The 23,161-nt window shown below is 52.5% G+C and overlaps 1 protein-coding gene across 2 annotated transcripts in view; it reads right to left on the bottom strand.

Moving 5' to 3' along the window:
* LOC128071005 (F-box-like/WD repeat-containing protein TBL1X) overlaps positions 1-23,161 on the bottom strand; it is a 74,389-nt gene that overhangs the window by 24,569 nt on the left and 26,659 nt on the right. For both annotated transcript variants that reach the window (XM_052664003.1, XM_052664004.1), the window contains 3 exons: positions 10,517-10,662; positions 5,125-5,389; positions 1,552-1,684 (listed from right to left, as the gene is read on the bottom strand). In XM_052664003.1, coding sequence (XP_052519963.1) covers positions 1,552-1,684; positions 5,125-5,389; positions 10,517-10,662 — 544 coding nt within the window. The remainder of the gene's footprint in view (positions 1-1,551; positions 1,685-5,124; positions 5,390-10,516; positions 10,663-23,161) is intronic.

The following is a 23,161-nucleotide window of genomic DNA, read 5'->3' as shown; positions in this document are numbered from 1 at the left end:
TATACATACCCCCCAACCTATGTATACTCAGACATCCTATGTATACTCAGACACCTGGACCCTGGCGCCCCCTAACCTGACCCTGGAAGACTCAGAACACCCAGACATGGGCACCCCCCAACCTGACCCTGGAGGACTCAGACACCTGGTCACTGGGCACCCCTGGCCTGACCCTGAGAAAACCCCGAAACTGACCCTGGAGGACTCGGACACTTGAACCCCAGACACCCCTTGCCTGACCCTGGAGGACTCGGACACCTGGACCCCAGGAAAACCCCCAATCTGACCCTGGAGGACTTGGACACCTGGTCACTGGGCACCCCCTGCCTGACCCTGGAGGACTCGGACAGCTGGACCCCAGGCACCATCCAACCTGACCCTGGAGGACTCGGACACCTGGACTCCATGAAAACTCCCAACCTGACCCTGGAGGACTCGGACACCTGGTCACTCGGCACCCCTGGCCTGACTCTGGAGGACTCAGACACCTGAACCCCAGGCACCCCTGGCCTGACCCTGGAGGACTCGGACACCTGGACCCCGGGCACCCCCTGCCTGACCCTGGAGGACTCGGACACCTGAACCCCAGGCACCCCTGGCCTGACCCTGGAGGACTCGGACACCTCGACCCTGGGCACCCCCCAACCTGACCCTGGAGGACTCGGACACCTGGACCCCATGCAAACTCCCAACCCGACCCTGGAGGACTCGGACACCTGGACCGCATGAAAACTCCCAACCTGACCCTGGAGGACTCAGACACCTGGACCCCGGGCACCGCTGGCCTGACCCTGGAGGATTCGAACACCTGGACTACAGGCATCCCCTGCCTGACCCTAGAGGACTCGGACACCTGGAACCTGGGCACCCCCCACCTGACCCTAGAGGACTCGGACACTTGGACCCTGGGGACCCTCCATCCTGAGCCTGGAGGACACGGACCCCTGGACACCCCACCTGACACTGGCGGATTCGGACACCTGGACCCCGGGCACCCCCAGCCTGACCCTGGAGGACTTGGACACCTGGACCCTGGGAAAACCCCCAAACTGACCCTGGAGGACTGGGACACCTGGACCCCGGGAACCCCCCAACCTGACTCTGAAGGACTGGGACACCTGGACCCCAGGAACCCCCAACCTGACTCTGAAGGACTGGGACACCTGGACCCCGGGAAAACCCCCAAACTGACCCTGGAGGACTCAGACACCTGGACCCTGGGGACCCTCCATCCTGACCCTGGAGGACATGGACACCTGGATCCCGGCAACCCCACCTGACACTGGAGGATTAGGACACCTGGACCCTGGGCACCCCCGGCCTGACCCTGGAGGACTTGGACACCTGGACCCCGGGCACTGCTGGCCTGAGCCTGGAGCATTTGAACACCTGGACTCGAGGCATCCCCTGCCTGACCCTGGCGGACTCGGACACCTGGACCCTAGGCACCCCCCAACCTGACTCTGAAAGACCTGGAACCTGGGCACCCCCCACCTGACCCTAGAGGACTCGGACACCGGGACTCCGGGCACCCCCGACCTAACCCCTTACCCCGAAGCCAAGAGGTCACTGACAGGGTTCCAGGCACAAATGAACACCTCGGACTCGTGGCCCCGAAGGACGGTGGCTTTGCTGGGCGGGATCTCCACATCTCCGTCGATTTCCATTGGTTTTGAATGATTATCTGTTGGGGGGAACAGGACAGGAGACGTGTCACGGAAGAAACCCATCCATCCTCAGGGCATGTAAGCTTTACAGGCAACTTTCTCCGCTGCACTGCCAGGCCCCTGGTGACGATTATAACCAGATTACGGCTTCTGTGAAGCCACACCTCTTCACAGTCTCCAAATTTGATAGGAGAATTAAAAACTGGTGTTTATTCTTTGTAACTAGGGCCAGGCTCATAGTTAATAACAATGGGAACAAGACTGGACACAAACAGGAGACAGCTGTCTCTTGAGCAGAATTTGAAGGTTCCTTCTCTCTCTTTTATTTCTACAGTAAAAAGAAGTATATTTTGTTACATTTTCCTAAGAAGTCAATGAGGAGAATGGGAGACAGAGGATGAGACAGTTGGATGGCATCACTGACTCAGTGGACGTGAGTCTGAGCAAACTCTGGGAAATGGTGATGGACAGGGAAGACTGGCGTGCTAGCCCACGAGGCCTCAAAGAGTCAGATACCACTGAATGAACAACAACGACAAAAGCGAAATTAGGAGTTTCTGAATACCAAAGGCTATCTCACTCTTTGTTATATGCCTAGAACTTAAGTCGAGTTGTTGCTGTTTAGCGCTAAGTCACGTCCGCCTCTTTGGGACCCGGCTTCTCTGTCCACAGGGATTCTCCAGGCAAAAATACTGGAGTGGGTTGCCATTTTCTCCTCCAGGGGATCTTCCCGACCCAGGGATCGAACCCGCATCTCTTAATGTCTCCTGCACTGGCAGAAAAGACCTTTACTGGTGAACAACTTAGCAACTGAACAAGTCAGCTGCAGACACTGCTGCTAGAATGCAAGTTACTATTCAAATGACAGTGGGGATAATTAGGATACATATAAAGTTTTCTCAGCAAAAGTTCCTTCTGTTGAGGGGACAAGTGATTTTATAAGACATCTTCCTGAGGTGTTAGCTCCTAACCTACGAAGCTCCCACATGGACACGACATCCTTCTTCCAGAAGGCTCACCACCCACAACCCCTCAGCCTGCAAACAACCTCATGGTCTTGGGACTCAGATGCTATTTTCTTACTGGAGCCAAGTGTGTTCCGGGCTTTTGAAGCCATGCAGACACACCCCAGATGACCCCACGGGGACTCAAGGTTGTGAAAGAGTCGGGGGCGACAATCATGGTCGACGCTACACAGAAGAGACTCATCCTGGATCGTGCTGTAGCGTTAAGTCACTCAGCCATGCCTGACTCCTTGCGACCCCCTGGACTGTAGCCCACCAGGCTCCTCTGTCCATGGGATTTCCTCAGGCGGGAATACTGGAGTGGGTTGCCATTTCCTCCTGCAGGGGATCTTCCTGACCCAGGGATCGAACCTGGGTCTCCTGCACCGTGGATCCATTTTTTCCCCTTCTATGCGGCACAAGAAAGAAGGTTCTTGAAGGTCAGAATGAAGTCTAAATTCAGACGCTGTAAGTCTGGCTGAAGCTGCCTTTTAACAAGAGCAGGTCGGACGGAGTAGAAGTTGGAAAACTGGACATTGCATGCGTGTGCGTGTGTTTAGGTGGGGAGGTTGGTGGCCAGCCCTCAAGTGGAAAGTAACCCCACTGCCAAGGCCCCCTCAAACGAAGGAGGAACTGGGAGCTTCCAGCACACCTTGAGGTCTCCATGTGGCTACGCTACCTTGGCATCTTAGATTGAAAGACATGGTGGAGTTTAAAAGTTCGCAAGATTTCTGTCACAGTCGTAGGACGTAGATTTCTCAAGCCTCACCAATTACGCTTCCTTTCTGGGGTGGAAGGTGAAGAAAACAGGGACGTTCACCCCCTGGGCTGTAGCTGAAGCAAATGAGGACGTTCACTTTCTTCCTGTTTCACTCTCAGCACCTTGACGGAGAGACCCCATGGGGCAGGGCAAGCCCACGAATGACGTGAGGGCACAAGCCACGTTATCTTTTCGTCTCCTTTCCTGGCGCCCCCATCCTTGCGAACCTTGTGAACAATGATTACGGGGCCTGCTGATGGGAGGTCATTTGATTCGATGCATGGCAACCTGGCCCTCCTCTCTGCCCAGTGGTTGAGCCGTGTCCCAACTCTAGTGCGGAGAGGCCTCGACCCGAAGATGACAATCTTCCCCCTCGGGAGAGCGCAGCACCTTGGAGGGAAGGGGCATTCAAAATAGGGAAGAACACACACTCACTGGCAGAGACTTACATGCACGTACACACATGCACACTCTGAAGCTGTCCTTGAAGCCGTCTCTGAATCTGTAAGCAGGAGGTTCTCTGGCTTTCCCTGGTGGCTCGGACGGTAAAGAATCCACCTACCAATGCAGGAGACGCAGGTCCGATCCCTGGGTCGGGAAGATCCCCCGGAGAAGGGAATGGCTACCCACATTCCAATGTTCTTGCCTGGATCATGAAATGGACAGAGAAGCCTGGCGGGCTACAGTTCATGAGGTTGCAAGGGGCTGGATATTATTGACCAACTAAGAACTCTCTAATTGGAGGCTCTCTGCCTCATTTCGCACACACTTTTGGGCATTAGCTAACAGGAACCCTGATGCAACGAACCGCATAAGCCAGCATTCGCTATGCGGGCCTGGTGACCTCTCAGTGACCACGGGTTCTGAGTGTCATGTCAGAATCCGTCCACAGGGCAGGACAGTGCAGGGAGCCTCCAGAGACGAGACCCTCCTGAGCCGGGCGGTGTTCACACGGCAACACGACTACCTTTACACCAAGTGAGCTGTCAGAGCAGCAGAATCCCTACAGCTGAGGACGTGCAGGTATTAGAAAGTCACGTCACTGGTACCACGTATAAAACTAGACAGCCAGCGGGAGTGTGCTGCGGCGTCCCACGTGGCGCTCGTGGTAAAGAACCCGCCGGCCCATGCAAGAGATGCGGGTTCTACCCCTGGCTTGGGAAGAGCCCCTGGGCAGAGGAAACGGTGACCCGCTCCAGCATTGTTGCCTGGAGAAGCCCGTGGACAGACGAGCCGAGACAGTCCACGGGGGTTGCGAAAGAGGCAGACGCGACGGAAACGACCTCGTGCACACTCCTGCACAGGGATATGCTGCTGTGATGCAGGGCGCTCTGTACACAACCTAGAGGGATGAGATGGGCTGGGAGGAAGCTTCAAGAGGTAGGGGACACGTGTATCATGGGTATACCTATGGCTGATTCATGCTGATGGATGGCAGGGGACCTATGAATACCTATGCAGATGCTGGTGTTGATGGATGGCAGAAACCAACACGGTTCTGCACATTAATTATTCTCCACGTAAACAAACAAAACCACGTCTAAGGATTTCAATGGGAAAATTGGAGCAAGAAGGCCTCCTGGGTGTAGAGTAAGCAAACGCTAGCCAAGGCCTGCAGGGCGCCGACCGGAGGACCCAGCCGGACTCGGAGGACACCAGAGAAGCCGGCCAGGAGTGGGCACCCCGCACTCACTGATGGCGTGTGCTCCGTTCTCCTCCCCATTGACCGTGGCCTCGCCGTTCTTTGGTGGGTTCTGCTGGGAAACGGCCGCGGGGGCTGCCGTCGTGGCCGCTGCTGCCGCTGCGGCTGCTGCCGCTGCGGCTGCTGCAGCCGCGGCCGCCTGCTGCTGGGCCAGCTTCTCCCGGAACGCCTGCTGCCGCGTCTGCACCACGTCTGGCATCACCGCGTCGATCAGGGACAGGGACTCGATGGGGCGGCCGTCAAACACCGTGCCGTCCTGTGGACAGAGCCCCGGGGAGCGGGGTGGGTCAGCTCTGGCTGGGCGTCTCCTGGGTTGGAAACGCAGCTGCCTGGGGGAGGCGTGGGGGGCTGCCCGGGATTGGAACTGGGAAGGGGTGGCCTATGGACGCTGAGGCCCAACACTGGGTCAATAGCAACGTGAACCCAGGCATGAGGGGGCCACCCCGAGCCTCCTACTTCCCGTCACAACTGGAGGGCTGCAGTGGTCTCAATGGAAGGGGGCGATCCTGCTCCTCAGGGCGGGGGGGCATCCGGGAAAATCTGGAGGTGTGTCTGGTGATCACAACTGCAGGGTGGGAGGGGGGATGGGTGCAGCTGGCATGCAGCGGGGAGGGACCAGAGATGCTGCCGAACATCCTGCAGTGCACAGGATGCCCCCCCGCCTCCACCCCCAGAGAGGAACGGTGTGGTCCTCAACAGTGGAGAGCGGCGTGAGAGACCCCGCCCTTGCCGGACCCTCTGACAAGTCTCCGGCTCAAGCTGCAAAGTCCTGCCTCCACCCCCCGCAGCAAATCAGGCTCTGACTCAGAGCGTATCTTTCCATCCGACATTATCAAACGCACGTACTGCCACGTGAAGTGACTTCCGGGGACTCAGGATGCAAGATGCACCCATGATACAGCTAGCGACGGCACCGCTGAGGTACCACGCCTGTTTCCTTAGCTTCCTCTGAGTCCCCCAGTGTCCATCGAGGATGAAAAAATAAAAAATCTCTCCCTACCTGCTGAGAAAACACAGGAGAGAGTAACCGAGTTGTTTCCTGAGAAGGTGCTCTGATTATTAGAGTCACACGAAACTCCGGGCCTCTCGCTGTGTCTGCTGGATGTTCAGACAGGTTTTTGACTGTTTTTTCCTCATAAATCAGGAAGAACTGAAGGACGTATATATCAACTACACAGTAGTCGAATGAAACAGCACCCCAGCTGACTACTGGATACTACACAGTATTTGAAAATTAGAGAACAATGTAGAACCTGGAGAAAAGAAGTCACCCTCATCCCCTGATTCTGCCCATGGAGTGGCCAGTGTTGACCGGCTGGCCAGCCGCCTTCTACGTCACCTTCCTTCTTTGCATATTCATGCCCCAGACGGATGAGGATTCTGCAAAAGGTAGTAACTGTGCAGGAGTAATAAAACGCTTCCGTGCCTAAACTCTAAACGCACACCGTCTCACTTGTAACAACTGGAAAGCTAAGTGACAAACAAGACGACCTTTCCGTCTCCTCTAGGCAATGTTGCATTTTGAACTGACAAGGGAGAGCAGGTACGGAAATGAAAGACATGGAAACTGGGTGTATGTGAGGCTATGTGTGTGTGTGTGTGTGAAAATGAAAGTCACTCAGTCGTGTCTGACTTTCGCAACCCCTTCTCCAGGCCAAAATGCTGGAGTGGGTAGCTGTTCCCTTCTCCAAGGGATCTTCCCAAGCCCATAATTGAACCCAGGTCCCCTGCGTTGCAGGTGGATGCTTTACCAGCTGAGCCACCAGGGAAGCCCGAGGATTCTTGAGTGGGTAACCTATCCCTTCTCCAGTGGATCGTTCTGACCCAGGAATCAAACCTAGGTCTCCTGCATTGCAGGCGGATTCTTTAGCAGCTGAAAATTCTTTGCCTTTACAAGGGAAGCCTGTATGTGTGTATGTGTGCCTGTGTGTGTGTGTATGTGTGTATGTGTGCCTGTGTGTGTGTGTGTGTGGGTATGTGTGCCTGTGTGGGTGTGTGTGTGGGTATGTGTGCCTGTGTGGGTGTGTGTGTCCGTATATGTCTCTGTTACGTGTGTGTGCACTTGTGTGCATCTGTGTGTGTGCAGGGAAATCCAATCACAGCCTTGCACAATCTGAGAGCTGGGGTCCTGTATTCCTTTTCCCACACGTATCTTGTGGGAAAAAAAGAGAGAGGCTTAGATGGGATCATGTTGCCAGCAGAAGATCCCGGGCACCCCGATGTAAGAAAAGGAAAGAGGAGACTGCCTGCCGTCAGGCAGGAAAGCCTACAGTGTCGGCAGACAGCTGGGTGTTCTCTGAGATGCGGGGTTTTGGAAAACGAGAGAGGAACACACAAGAGAGAACGTGAGATACGCTACGTCTGTGATTGTAAAAGCTGAAGGGAAAGTGGAGGCAAATGCGATAAAGACAAGACAGGCCTGCAAGGATGAGAAAGGGGAAGAGCAGGCGGAGCCAAGTGTGAAAGGGTTCAGGGAGACGGGCTCGAGGGTGGGGTGACCGTGGGAGCGGACTTCTGGCGGTAAAGGGGCAGGGGCGTGTGGCCGCTGAATGGTGTCAGCCGTGCTGGACGCGTCGCAGCAGGAAACGGGGACTTGGGGCACGGCGCTGTGCTGGATGGAGCGGGGCTGTCGCTAAACGGAGGCAGGACGGGGGCGAAAGGGAGCTAAGTGCAGTTACAATCAGAGGGTCTCAGACTGAGACTCCAGCAAGACCCGGATGTCACAGGAGGCCCCAGGATCCTCACAGGACAGTCCCCAGACAGCAGCAAAGCAGGTGGGAAGGGGAGCTGTCTTGACCCCTCACCCTTTATCTTTAAAAGGGTTCAGTTCAATTCAGTTGCTCAGTCGTGTCTGGCTCTTTGCGACCCAGCATCAGGATCTTTTCCAAAGAGTCAATTCTTCGCATCAGGTGGCCAAAGTACTGTAGTTTCAACTTCAGCATCAGTCCTTCCAATGAACACCCAGGACTGATTTCCTTCAGGATGGACTGGCTGGATCTCCCCTGCAGCCCAAGGGACTCTCAAGAGTTTTCTCCAGCACCACAGCTTAAAAGTATCAATTCTTTGGCACTCAGCTTTCCTTATGGTCCAACTCTCACATCCATATATGACTACTGGAAAAAAACCATAGCTTTGACTAGAGGGACCTTTGTCGGCAAACTAATGTCTCTGCTTTTTAACATGCTCTCTAGATTGGTCGCAGATTTTCTTTCAAGAAGCAAGCATCTTTTAATTTCATGACTGCAGTCACCATCTGCAGTGATTTTGGAGCCCCCCAAAATAAAGTCTCTCACTGTTTCCATTGTTTCCCCATCTATTTGCCATGAGGTGATGGGACCAGATGTCATGATTTTAGTTTTCGGAATGTTGACTTTTAAAAAAGGTTACAATAACTCATTTAAAAACCGCTATAAAATCGGCCCCGATACGCACGTGCCCTCATCTATAAAGAGGGAGGGTATTTAAGCAAATCGGGAGCGACTTAAATGTACACGTCTGGTCCCAACCTCCCGGAGGCAGCTGTGCAGTGAGCCCTCTATCAAAGCCATCGCTTGACATAACCCCCTTGAACTCAACAGTACTCATCTCTCTCCTTCAATTTTCTGGGAGTGCCCTTGCTCAGGTTCACATAAAACACAGACTCTAGGCGAAATGACTCACACGGTCCCTCTTGCACTGAACTGCTGAGAGACCTCCAGGAGGAAGGGTGATTTCTGTGCCCGTGGCTGGCCCATGCCCGTCGTGAGGCACGGCTGAGTCTTGAACGAGGTGGGTCTGACCTCCCAGGGTCCACTACACGCGGATGTGTTTCAGCACGCTCACCACTGTGTTTGCCCTCCGTGGCGGGCGGAATCCGCAGATACAGAAGGGCTGGCTGTGGGACCTGAGCACCCCCTGTGGATTTTGGTACCCACGGCAGGTCTTGGAACAAATCCCAGGAGGATTCCGAGAGACGACTGTATAAATCAGCATCCTTTTCAACGCATCATGATGATCCCTTCATGGTGAACGGTGTCAGACTCTTGATCTCCAAAGAAGAAGATTTCACTTCAGGACCAGGGACCAGGCTTGATCACTCAAGAGCTGTTGTGTAGCAGAAGTTTTATTAAAGTATAAAATGGGACAGAGAAAGCTTCTGACACAGATATCAGAAGGGGGACGAAGAGTGGCCCCCTCACCAGTGTTCAGTTCAGTTCAGTTCAGTTCAGTCATTCCGTCGTGTCCGACTCTTTGCAACCCCATGGACTGCAGCACGCCAGGTCTCCCTGTCCATCTGCAACTCCTGAAGTTCACTCAAACACGTGTCCATTGAGTCGGTGATGCCATCCAGCCATCTCCTCTTCTGTCGTCCCCTTCTCCTCCTGTCCTCAATCTTTCCCAGCATCAGGGTCTTTCCCAATGAGTCAGCTCTTTGCATCAGGTGGCCACAGCATTGGAGTTTCAGCTTCAGCATCAGTCCTGCCAATCAACACCCAGGACTGATCTCCTTTAGGATGGACTGGTTTCATCTCCTTGCAGTCCAAGGGACTCTCAAGAGTCTTCTCCAACACCACAGTTCAAATGCATCCATTCTTTGGCGCTCAGCTTTCTTTATAATCCAGCTCTCACATCCATACATGACCACTGGAAAAACCATAGCCTTGACTAGACGGAGTGTTACCAGTGCTGGCAAGGGAGCTATATTCTTTCTCATTAATTATTACAAGAAATCAAAAGAATGTCTCAAGTTTGTGAAAACTTTACCAGACCCACTCCCATAATTCATATTCTAAGATAACAGGATTAGCCAGAAGGTTTTCAGGAAGGAGAAACTGTCCTCAAGCAGGAGATATACACTGTTGTTATATAATCCTTAGGACAGAGTTTAAAGTGAGCTGTTTACGTATTCATCAGTTCAGGCTTAAAAATAACAAAAACAAGTCTTAGTCTTATGTGACTAAGACTTAAGGAATGTCAAGGGAAAAAAAAAAAAAAAAAAGATGTTTGTCTTTTCCTCCTCCTTGAGAATTCCAGGCCCCTATCTTCACCTTGAGCACCCCAGACCCCTTTCTCCTTCTCCTCCTCCTGCTCCATAGGAACTCCAGACTTCTTATCAACCTGCCTAGGCATTGCCTCTCTCAGTGATACCACCATGGCCAACCAGTCCACAACCATCTATGGGGCCTCGGGAGCTGGCTCCTCGGGTGTCACAGCACTGGGATCCCTGCTGGGAAAAGGGCTAGCGTAACGGAAGACGGGACCCTAACGCACTGGGAGAGGCTGTGGGGAACTCCCTTGCTAGGGTCTTCCCAGAGCGCCCAGGCTCCCCGGGGCGGCAGCGTGCTGCAGGGGCCCCGTCCTGCTCCCCCCGCCTGCCCAACCCCCGGAGGAGGGCCCACGTTACCTCGTTGATGCTGATTTCGGCCTCCACATACTGCAGGCCCTTCTGCAGGATGGAGATGAGGGCGGCGGGCGGCACTAGCGTCCCATTGATGTTGGACTGGCTGATATGGCTCTCGATACCGAATGTGAACGCCGAGTGGGAAAAACCTGCAGAAGCACATGGGAGGTGGGGTAGGAGGGTGCGTGGGTGGGTGGGGTTCCGTGAGGCCTGGACTTGTAGCACGCACCCCTGGGGGGTCAGATGCGCCTAAGGAGTACGGGGCACGGGGTGGGTTCGTGGTCATAGGACGCCCAGCCTCTGGTGTGGGCGGTGACCCAGAGACAGACGGCAGACCAAGGTGTGACTGCCTGGAACAGCTGATAAAAAAGCAGAGGCTTAAAAAAAAGAAAGAAAGAAAGAAAGCAGAGGCTTTCCAGTGCCATTATTATTATTTAAACAAAGAAACAACTTATTTTTAAAAAAATATTTTTTGGCTACCAAGCGCAGCAAGTGGGACCTTAGTTCCCGGACCAGGGATCGAACCCACGGCTCCATCCCACACCTGCACTGAGAGCTCAGGAGTCTTAAGCACTGGACTGCCAGGGAAGTTCCCCCTCCCCCATACCCAACCCTTTCCAGCATTATTAAAAGCAAAACAGAGGCCACAGTCTGCCCTGGGGTAGACGTTACAGAAGTTGGACTTCAGGCTCTGTGTGCCTGGGTTCCGCACGGCTCCTTCCAGAAGCTCACGCTGATGTCTGCTGGCAGGAGCCAGCCCCCTCCCAGCGTTCGGGGCAAATGAAGCTCACCGCCAACCGTGGGAAGAAACATGAGGCGGTTCTGCACCCATCGCGGGGTAACCTTGAGTCGCTTTATGGAACTGGGCATGTCCCCCCTCCCCACCCTTGGCTAAGGGATGAAGGGTCCCCCACACCCGCAAAGCCCCTGCAGCACCCTCGTCAAATGCCTCAGCACGAACCCACTGACAACACTGGGTAGGTGAAAGGTGCTCATGGAAAAGGCATGCAGGGAGCTGCTTGGATGAGAATATGCAGGGAGAAAGACTGGGCCGGTGACTACACGTAACAAACGAGGCGCGATTCAAAGACGGAGACTGCTGTAACAAACGAGGCCTGTGTCAACGAAGGAGGCTGCAGGGCCAGGAAGGAGGTTTTCGGGGGCCTTCGGGTTGGGGAGGGAATAGTCTGAGGCATAAGCTTCCCCTCTGCTCCGTCACCTGTTGGGGGGCCCCGGGCACCCCACTGCCATCACTTGTGAACATCTTCCCATCAAGACCAGCTCATCCTACGTGCTGGGGTGGGTAGGGGGGTTGGGGGGGGAGTCTCATGGGGGAACCTGCACACTGCCTCCCCACTTCACTTTCCTAGGACAGCCCCTTCATCAGCCGGATGATGGGCTGCCCGCCCCCAGGTTCCCCAGCCTCCATCTGGGTCAACAAATACAGCCAGCCTCTGCAACACACAGAACGGCCAACAAGATGGCAGTGTTGCTCCAGGCAAGGAGAGCCCTGTCTGCAAACTTCCCTTTCTCTTCCCCCACCCCTCCTCCTCATGGCCTGATTATTAAGAATATATGCAATAGGCACTTGATTCATATTTATTTCCAGAGTAATACTGTAGAGCCTGCTATTAACTTCCGGTGTTATTTCTTTACAAGCTGGAACCACCTACATGAGATTGTGCAGGAAAGCACCTTGGAGGCCCCCTCTCCAACACAGAGTCCCTGTGCTCCTGTTGTTGGAAGGGCATGAGCACAGAAAGGCCCTTTGCAAATCGGCCTTCTGTTTTTCCTTCTTACTTGTCCTCTCTCTGGCCCTCCTTTGCCCTAACCACTCCTGCCACAACAGAAACATCCACCCCCGTCTTCACCAACGACCTTATTCTTTGCATCTACGCCACTACACAGAGTCTTAATCTCCAAGCTCTCTCATCCAGTTTCCAGCAAGGGTGCACGAGAAAAACCCTGGTCAGCAGACAGAGAAGGACCGAGTGGGTATCACTGGCTGAGAGACGCCCCAACCTCATGGACTCCCTTCCTACGTACTCTGGGCCACTGCAGCTTCTGTCTTGTAGAATTCTTCCCGGGTGACCATCTGGCTCACTGACTTTTTCCATCTCCTTATCCGTGTCTCCACCAGCAGATGGGACAGGACGCAGGACTGAGAGTCATCTGCTTCCCTCCTGGTGTCGTCACAAGGTCCAGAGCAGGACCACGCCCACTGGGGTAATGACAAGACGCCACCCCACCAGCCCCGACACGGTGCCCACAACTGACCAGGTCTTGCTTCTAATTGAAGAACGCTTCCTAATTCATGTAAGCCTCCCCACGACCACCTTCCCTCCCTGCTGGCTCAGACGGTTAAAGAATCTGCCTGCGATGCGGGAGGACCTGGGTTCGATCCCTGGGTTGGGAACATTCCCTGGAGAAGGGAATGGCAACCCACTCCAGTATTCCTTCCTGGAGAATCCCCACGGACAGAGGAGTCAACAGGGTCGCAAAGAGTCGGACATGACTGAACGACTAAGCGCGCACAGGACCGCCTGCAGTCTCTCCCTTGCACCCTTCTCTTCTTTTTATGAATCAGGTCCCGAGATCACCCTTGGGGCCTGACACAGGCCACGCGCTAGCTCCAAGCTTGTGGCTGGACACCCGTCTCTCAGCCCACCACAAAATTCCACGTAGCACCTTCTAAAGAGCATTCTCCCAGGGCACAGTGTGGACAATGGCCAGGGCCCCGACAAATAACCTCTCAGCAACTGACGGAGTAGCAGTTAGAGAGAGGTCACACTTCTGGTGTACGTCTTTGTCCATTCGAGCCGCTGGAAGAAAATCCCACAGCCTGCGTGGTGTCAGCCACAGACATTTACTGCTCACAGTTCTGGAGGCTAAACTCCAAGATCAAGGCACTGGCACGTTCAGTGTCTGCTGAGAACCACTTTATGGACCACACACATGACTACGTTTTCCTCATAACCTCAGGAGCAAGAAAGCTCTGTGGGGCCTCTTACAAGGGAACTAATTGCATTCACAAAGGCCCCATCCTCAGGACCTGATCAACTCCTAAGGACTGAACTTCCCAGTATTAACTGGGGATAGTTGTTCAGTCGCTCAGTTGTGTCCGACTCTGCAAACCCATGGACTGCCATACACCAGGCTCCTCTGTCCTTCACCATCTCCCAGAGTTTGCTTAAACTCATGTCCACTAAGTTGGTGATGCCATCCACCATCTCATCCTCTGTCGCCTGCTTCTCCTCCTGCCTTCAATCATTCCCAGGAACAAGGTCTTTTCCATTGAGTCAGTCTTCACATCAGGTGGCCAAAATATTAGCGTTTCAGCATCAGTCCTTCCAGTGAATACTCAGGGTTGATTTTCTTCAGGATGGACTGGTTGGATCTCCTTGCCGTCCAAGGGACTCTCAAGAGTCGTCTCCAACACCACAGTTCACAAGCATCAATTCTTTGGCGCTCAGCCTTCTTTATGGTCCAATTCTTATATCCATACACGACTACCGGAAAAACCATAGCTTTGACTCTATGGACCCAGGTTACGTTTAAACGTATGTATTGGGGGGAGGCTCGCAAAATTCAGTCTGGAGTCAGACTGCCATCTCCAGGAAGGATGCTACCCTTGGGGTGGCCCAGCCTTCATCAGCATCAGCACCCACCCCTCCCAATCGGACTCCAAGGCTACTGAGCATATTCACTTGCAGCTTGCTGGTTCTATAGCTTCTGTGCCTTAAGCCTGTTCAGCTTTCAGTGTATCCCTTCTTCCACCCAACAAGACACGGAGGAATAAAGAACACAGTATCAGCACGTAGAGACGGAAATGCTCGGGACTGGCTCAGTGGCAGGCGTGGAAGTTGGCGAAAAGGGGCAGAATAGAGAGCTTGGTGGCACCTGGATGACCGATCCACGTGACGGCTCAGTGTGATTGCCGTTGGTGTCCACTGGAGCAGTCGCTGAAGCTTGCAGACGTGCCCACTACCTAGGAGGCGTCCCTGATGAAGCACTTCTCAGGAAGGTTTCTCAGCCATGACATCTGGACCGAACTGTTCTTTGTTGTGAGGAGTGCTGTGTCCTAGGCATTACAAGATGTTTAGCAGCATCTATGATCTCCATACCCTAGACGTTTGTTTTCTGTTTTGGGTTTCTTTTTGGCTGCCCTGCATGATCTTAGTTACCGAACCAGGGCCTGAATCCACGGCCGTGGCACTGAAAGTGTGGGGTTCTAACCACTGCACCAATAGGGACGTCTCATTACACACCAGACGTTAGTAGCAAGCCTTCCTCAGTCATGACAACTGAAAAACGTCTAACGAACCCCGCCACGGCAGAGAACCAAAGACCCACAGGAACCACACCCCCCTTAATGACACAGTCCTCAGGTCTACACACTTGTGCTCCATTTATAAACACCACGGGTGGATTGCTGTCACTGAAAAGCAAGTCAGAGAATTCAGAAAACACACAGCAAGGGGGTGGGGGGGGGGCACAGGCGGATAACCAGGTGAAGTCAGAGTATTTCTGAAGAGGAAAAGAGGGGATAATCACGCTAAAATTGGAAAGGTTTCCATGTGCTTAGCCACTCAGTCATGCCCGACTCTTTGTGACCTCCATGGACTGTAGCCCACCAGGCTCCTCTGTCCATGGGATTCTCCAGGAAAGTAGACTGGAGTGGGTTGCCATGCCCTCCTTTAGGGGATCTTCCCAACCCAGGGATCAAACCCAGGTCTCCTGCACTACAGGCGGATTCTTCACTGTCTAATCCAGCAGGGGAAAGATTTATACTACATTTTCTATAAGGCACAACAAGACCATCAAGAGTGAAGTATGCACCCCACCTGTCCATTGCAGCATTATTTACAATAGGCAAGACATGCAAACAACCGAGACGTCCATCAACAGGTGAACAGATAAAGAAGACACGGTACATACAGAAAATGGAATCTTACTGAGCCAAGAAAAGGAACGAAACAATGCCATTTTCAGCAACGTGGATAAGTGAAGTGAGTCAGACAGAGAAAGACAAAAACCAAATGATATCACCTGTATATAGAGTCTCTTTAAAAAAAAAAAAAAGCACTAACTAATGTACTTATTTACCAAACAGAAACAGACATCCAGATTTAGAAAACAAACTTGTGGTTACTAAAGGGGGAGGTAGGGAAGGGATAATTAGCAGCCTGGGATCAACAGAGACACAATACCATACAGAGAACAGATAACCAATAAGGACCTACTGCAAGGCACACACGACGACAGTCAACACCGTGCAATAACCTATAAAGTGACAGAAGTTTAAAAAGAATATATATGTATACATTTATGGGGCTTCCCTGGTGGCTCAGCTGGTAGAGAATCCGCCTGCAGTGCGGGAGACCTGGGTTCCACCCCTGGGTTGGGAAGATCCCCTGCAGAAGGGAAAGGTCACCCACTCCAGTATACGGGCCTGGAGAATCCCATAGTCCATGGAGTCGAAAAGAGCTGGACACAACTGAGCGACTTTCACTTTCACTTGCTAAACACCCAAAACACACACATACTGTAGATCAACTACCCTTCAATAAAAACAATACATTGAAAAGAAAGATCTGGTGCTATACATCTGAAATTAGCACACTGTAGATCCATTATGCTTCAATACAAACAATACATTAAAAATAATAAGATCTTGAAGAGCACTGTTCTTCCCATTTGGGGTGACAGGTGCTAGGAAAGCAGCGTGGGCATGGATGTGCCTCACCCACTAGGCAACCCAAACAGATTAAAAACTAAACCACTGCTAAACCACTAAGCCAGACCTCTTTCACAAATGGCCTCCCAAACCATTCGAGCTGTGCAGTGAACCATCCTGCCCAATTAAATGTTGGCCTGATTCATCAGCAGAACCTGCAGAAGAATCACTCACTGGCCCTTGGAAACACTGCTTATTCAGCGGAGAAAGGCAGACATGTAATATTCGGGCAGCTGTGAGGCCGGTGGTCCACCTGCAGCTGAAACAAAGGCACCTTGGTTGGGAAGATCCCCTGGAGAGGGGAAAGGCTACCCACTCTGGTATCCTGGCCTGGAGAATCCCGTCGACGGCATAGTCCACGGGGTCACAAAGAGTTGCACACGACCAAGCGTGTCCAACTCTTAACATTAAAGGCAGCATTACAGGCACTTGTTTGAGGCACTAAATGCAGAGTCTTTATTAAGGACTTCATACACTCAATACTGGGAATATTGACAGCTATCCAAAGCCAGCGGGCACGATATGAAAATTGTCTAGACCAGGGATATGCAGCCCAGGGCCCACGCTGCCTGTGTTTATCAATCAAGTTTTATTGGAGCAGTCGTTGCCCATGAGTTGATACGCTATCTGCGGATGCTCTCACACTGCAACGGCAGAGCTGAGTCGTTGCAAGACACACAGTATGGGCCGCAAGTTAAAGTGTTCACTGCTCCGTCGTGTCTGACTCTTTGCGACTCCAGGGACTGTAGCCTGGCAGGCTCCTCTATCCATGGGGATTCTCCAGGCAAGAATACTGGAGTGGGTTGCCCTGCCCTCCTCCAGATGGGCCACAAAGTCAAAAATATTTAGGATATGCTCCTTTATAGGAAACGTGTGCCAACTTGACTATTACGTGTATATTGTATTATGTGTCTGTGTGTTCAGTAGCTTAGCTGTGTCCACCTCTTTGCGACCCCTTAGACTGTAGCCCGCCAGGCTCCTCTGTCCATGGGATTCTCCAGGCAAGAATACTGCAGTGGGTTGCCATTGCCTCCTCCAGGGGATCATCCTGACCCAAGGATCGAACCCACGCCTCTGGCATTTCCTACACTGGCAGGTGGATTCTTTACCAACTGTGCCACCTGGGAAGCCCATATATATACATATGTACGAATATATCTATGTATATATATGTGTACCACAGACGTGTGTGCAAATATATATATATATGGGCCCGCAGACACAGACCACACGAAAGCAAGTGTCAGTCTACCCCGTATCCATTCTTCCCTTTCTTACTGCTATGGACTAAACGCCTGTCTCCCAACATTCATACACTGAAAATGCACTCCTTAAGGTGGTGGTGTCTGCTTTTGAACTGTGGTGCTGGAGAAGACTCTTGAGAGTCCCTTGGACTGCAAAGAGATCCAACCAGTCCATCCTAAAGGAGATCAGTCCTGGGTGTTGATTGGAAGGACTGACGCTGAAGCTGAAGCTCCAATACTTTGGTCACCTGATGCGAAGAGCTGACTCATTTGAAAAGACCCTGATGCTGGGAAATATTGAGGGCAGGAGGAGAAGGGGACAACAGAGGATGAAATGCTTGGATCTCAATGAACATGAGTTTGGGTAAACTCTAGGAGTTGGTGACGGACAGGGAGGCCTGGTGTGCTGTGGTTCATGGGGTTGCAAAGAGTCGGACACAACTGAGTGACTGAACTGAACTGAACTGAAGGTGGTGGTGTCAAGGAGGTGATTAGGACACGAGGGTGGGGTCCTCACGAATGGGGTTAGTGTCCAAACATCGACACGGGCAAACACTCAGTTCATGACTGTTATCTGCAGGACCACATACGCCTTTCTTCCCACAACACCTTCCTGGCCTTTCAGCAGCCCGCAGTGACTCCGCCGGCACCTGGGAGTTCCTATTCTCCGTAACGGTGAGAAACAAACTGTTCGTGTTTACGAGCCTCTCGGTCTGCAGCCTTTTGTCACAGCAGCCGGAAAGGCCCTGAGATGCGCCTTCTGCTCTGTGTGATTGACAAGGTGATGGCATCAGTAGCCGCTGTTCACCGAATACTTCCCTAAGTGTCAGCGGCAACAGTAGAGCTTTCTAGGTGCTGGTCAACAGGACTCAAGGCCGTCACGGTAACCTGGCTGATCTGACACGAGGAACCGAGGACTCACTCTCAATCTCAAAAGCAGTGAAGAGTCTGCAGACCCGAGTGTACCCCTGCAAACCTCTCATTTCGTGCGGTAAGAAGCTTGGCCATCTCTCACTATACCTCGCCAGGCTGCCTTTGCGAGAAGCATATATACCACTTTCCTGCAGGACACCTCTGCTTAAGACTCTGCTCCCTTGGTGTACAACGGTGGTTCCTGGTTGCGAAGTGTGGGCACTTCTGTCGGCCAGAGGGAGACAGGGGCAACACCTGGAAACACCTCTGCTTGTCACCAGAGGGTGTGTTGGTGTGCAGTTGCTAAGGCTTTGAACAACATTCCATGCATTTGCTACAGTTTCTTTTTATTACGAAGGGGGCGACAGAGGATGAGGTGGCGGGATGGCATCATCAACTCAAAGGGACACGAGTCTGAGCAAACTCTGGGAGATGGTGAGGGGCTGGGAGGCCTGGCGTGCTGCAGTCCATGGGGTCGCAGAGTGAGACACAACTGAGCAACTGAACAACTTTCTATTTGTGGAGAGAACACACTTCACCAGCCTGGGCCTGCCCTCGTTAGCGTCCTTCTCTAACCAACAAAACAGGTGGAATTAGGTGATCGCCAAGGTCCCTTTCAATTCTAAAATTCTATACAGAGGAAGGAAAGACCTCATCGTCCCAACTGAACCCGCAAAATCTTGATTTATGGAGGTGAGTGAGTGACGTCACACAGAGATTAAGGCCACCAAGAACCCGTGACTTGCAGTTCCTGTGGGAAGGGGCCAGGCCACGCCACGCTGCCGGGGATACAAGAAAGCTTATCGCATCAGGGGCCACCTCACCGAGAAATAGACAGGAACTGAGACTACAGCTTTATGGAAACGAAGGTAAGCGAGCAGCTCAGTGGGAACGCTGCCCACTGGACAGACGACAGAGTTAGAGTCTGTGTGCCTGGGAGGACTGTAACGTGATTTTCACGAGAGCCACCTCTGAGAGAGAGCGAGCCCACTGGCTCTGGCCATCGGTCCAACCCTACAATCAGTGAATGCCAAGCAGCCACTGGTCAGGACACTCATCCATTCCAACTGGCTATGCAGATGGAAGCCCAGTTCAAAAATCACTGCAGATGGTGACTGCAGCCGTGAAATGAAGACGCTTGCTCCTTGGAAGAAGCGCCGTGACAAACGTAGACAGCGTATGGAAAACCAGAGACGGTGCTTTGCCGACAGAGGTCTCAACGGTCAAAGCTGTGATTTTTCCAGCAGTCGTGTACGGATGTGAGAGCTGGACAATAAAAAAAGGCTGAGCGCCAAACAACTGATGCTTTTGAACTGTGGTGCTGGAGAAGACTCTTGAGAGTCCCTTGGACTGCAAGGAGATCCAACCAGTCCATCTTAAAGGAGATCAGTGCTGAATATTCACTGGAAGGACTGATGCTGAAGCTGAAGCCCCAATCCTTTGGCCACCTGATGGGAAGAGCGAACTCTTTGAAAAAGACCCTGATGCTGGGGAAGACTGAAGGTGGGAGGAGAAGGGGATGACAGAGGATGAGATGGTTGGATGGCCTCACCGACTCAACGGATATGAGTTTGAGCAAGCTTCGGGAGGTGGTGATGGACAGGGAAGCCTGGCGTGCTGTGGTCCATGGGGTCGCAAAGACTCGGACACGACTGAGCGAGTCAACAACAAACGGGGATGGCACCTAACAATGGGATCATCTTTGGAAACAAAAGTGTGGATTCTAAGGTAGATCAGTGCCTCCTTGCTTCCGGAGCATCCCTGGACACAGAACAGTGAGCACTCTCTGCCCACTCTCCTCCGTCCGTTCCTCCTGGATCGTAGTTTCCTGCCACAGAACCGCAGAGGCCTGCAACACGGCCTGCCTTCCTCTCGGTGGGGGAGACCAGGAGATTCAGGTGCGGGGGAGTTGGCGAGAGTACAGGTAACCAATAAACATGGAAGAGAGGCTGGAGGGAGGTGAAATGGCTGATGTTGTTTAGTCACTAAGCTGTGTCTGACTCTCTGTGACCCAGCGGACTGTAACCCGCCAGGCTCCGCTGTCCATGGGATCTCCCAGACAGGGATACTGGAGTGGGTTGCCATTTCTTTCTCCAGGGGATCTTCCCAACCCAGGGATCGAATCCAAGACTCCTATGCTGGCAGGTGGATTCTTTACCACTGAGCCCAGTTAAGTGCTGAACCGCTGAAGTCGCTCAGTCGTGTCCCGACTCTTCGTGACCCCATGGACTGTAGCCTACCAGGCTCCTCCATCCGTGGAATTTTCCAGGCAAGAGTACTGCACTGGGTTGCCATTTCCTTCTCCAGGGAATCTTCCCAACCCAGGGATCGAACCCAGGTCTCCCATATTACAGGCAGACACTTTACCATCTGAGCCACCAGGGAAGCCCAGTTAAGTGGCAGCTGGGTCCAATAAATCAAAACACACAGACACAGACAGAGATACACAGACACACAGACACACAGACACAGCACAGACACAGACACACACACACACACACACACACACACACACACACTATAAACAGGCAAGGCAGGAGAATAAGATACCATCCCCTCATCTTTGCGGGCTAATTTATCATCAGTTCACTTCTTCTTTTTGGATGTGATGGATTTGTCTCGCCAGAGGATTACCTTTTCTGTCCGGGAAGCCACACAAAACCGCTAACCCCAGTTTCATTTATGGTCAACAGCACAAATCTTTGCTGAGAGTTGCTTTTGACTCTGCGATCTGCAATCACTGCACACATGCACACTGACTTTACATTTCATCTAAAGCAACTCCCCCCCCACCCCCCAGCCCCGAGACCCAGCCCCGCTTTCCGTCCTAATTCTCTACTATTTTGCTGGAGAAAACTTGAACGCAGGCAGGCTGCTCTCAGAGCTGCAGACCTACTCCCACTGACCTGCTGTAACGTGGAATTTGGTGTAAAATGGAACTGCTTGGCAAGCGCCCAAAAGAAATAGCAGGAGGACCTCGTTAAAAATAGGGTTTTGCTTCTAACATCTGGCCTGGACCCCAGGGGTGGCGGCTGAGTGCGGGCCTGCCAAAATGTTTAATATCCCCCAAACCTGGGAGGGCTCCAGGAGGAGAAGGCATTAGTCAGGTTATAAATGCAGGGTGCTATTTCCTCCCGGGGCTGACAAACTGTGAGGGGAGGCAGCTCGCCCACGAGGGGCACTGGGGCGCGCTCCCCCAGACCCCAGCCCTGGCTTCCAGCCGCCACGCAGAGAAGCAAGGTTTGCAGCCAGCCCCTTTTGGCCCCATCACCCCCAACAGCCCTTGAACCCTCATAAAGCTTGGACTCACTATTTTGTTAATTGGGGAATTCAACCACGACCGCCAACACAGAGATTTACGATGGATGACACCATTAAAAATTACAATAATAAAAATACACACACACATGACTTAGGGGGAAGGGAAACAGACAAAGCAGTTTGGAAGAGAAAGGGAACAGTCACATCACTAGATGCTTGATGCAACTGCTGTTCTTACCCGGGGGTAATTTCCTCCAGTCCCTCTTACCTCTGTAAATTGATTTTTTACACGTTTAATTCTTGTGGTCCTAGAATTTCACACCCCTGTTCTTTCTCACCTAACACAGTATCAGCAGCTCTCCCAGTGACTCATTAGTCTCAGCCACCATTCTGCCTGGGGCTTCCTTCCCTGGTGCCTGAGATGGTAAAGAGTTTGCCTCCAAGGCAGGAGATGTGGGTTCGATCCCTGGGTCGGGAAGATCCTAGAGGTGGACACAGCAACCCTCTCCAGTAACCCTGCCTGGAGGAGGACAGAGGAAGCCTGGTGGGCTTATAGTCCATAGGGTCGCAAAGAGGCAGTTGGACAGAACTGAAGCGACTTGGCATGCACACTGTTCTGGTGGAGTCTCAGTTTTCACGGAGAGTCACCCCTGATGCACACAGCCTTCAGATTTCATTTTCAAAAACTAGCCAACGGGCCTCCCGTCGGACACCCTGGCCTTCACTTGCTGCCCGTGACCCAGAGCCCCTGTACTTCCTTCCTTTTCCTCCCATCCTGTATACTTTGTACTTCTTGCCAAGATGCTTCTTCTGAGGCTTGTAACGTTAATGCGGGCTCTTGACGATTTTGCTTGAAATGCTCTGCTTCCTTTTTCCCCTGAAGAGTTCTAGCTCAAATGCCTCCTTCTGTGTGCACCCCTCCCCTGCTCCTCTGTGAACACCGCCAACTCGAGTTTAGCAGCCCGTGTCAAGACGCCTGTTAAATTCCCTGGGTGGGGAGAAAAAGACTTGCTCCTCTCGTGTGTCCCCTTCCAACGCTAGCACTAGGGCAGCACCACCACTCAACAGGGCCAGCGGGAAACACTTGGTAGAGCTGAAAATCCTGACAGCTGCTTAATCCGGGCACATCGGATTCCTGGAGAGTGCCCGTACCTCTGATGGTACCCGAAACAATTTTACAAAGCACGGCGGGTAGATATTTTAAAATCTAACGATTTTTATTTTTTTTAATTGTGCATTATGCAAACACAATAGCAGACGTATTTGAAAATTTAGTGAAAAGTTAACTGCTTCGATTTAAGGAAAAATGTAAGTAAATATTAACAGAATACTTTTAGGTGTACGCAAATATGGCAAAATGATGTCTCTGGTACAAGAGAACCAAGGATGGGAAATACATGCATAGACAAGGGAGGGCTACAGACATGTTCAAAAGACAAGGCGGTAATAAATACTCAGGATACCAACACTGCGTCCAGGCTCCCTGGACAGGAA

The sequence above is a fragment of the Budorcas taxicolor genome, chromosome Y (genome assembly GCF_023091745.1).
Source record: "Budorcas taxicolor isolate Tak-1 chromosome Y, Takin1.1, whole genome shotgun sequence".
In the NCBI taxonomy this organism is placed as follows: Eukaryota; Metazoa; Chordata; class Mammalia; order Artiodactyla; family Bovidae; genus Budorcas; species Budorcas taxicolor.
This window is presented reverse-complemented; position numbering and strand designations above follow the sequence as displayed.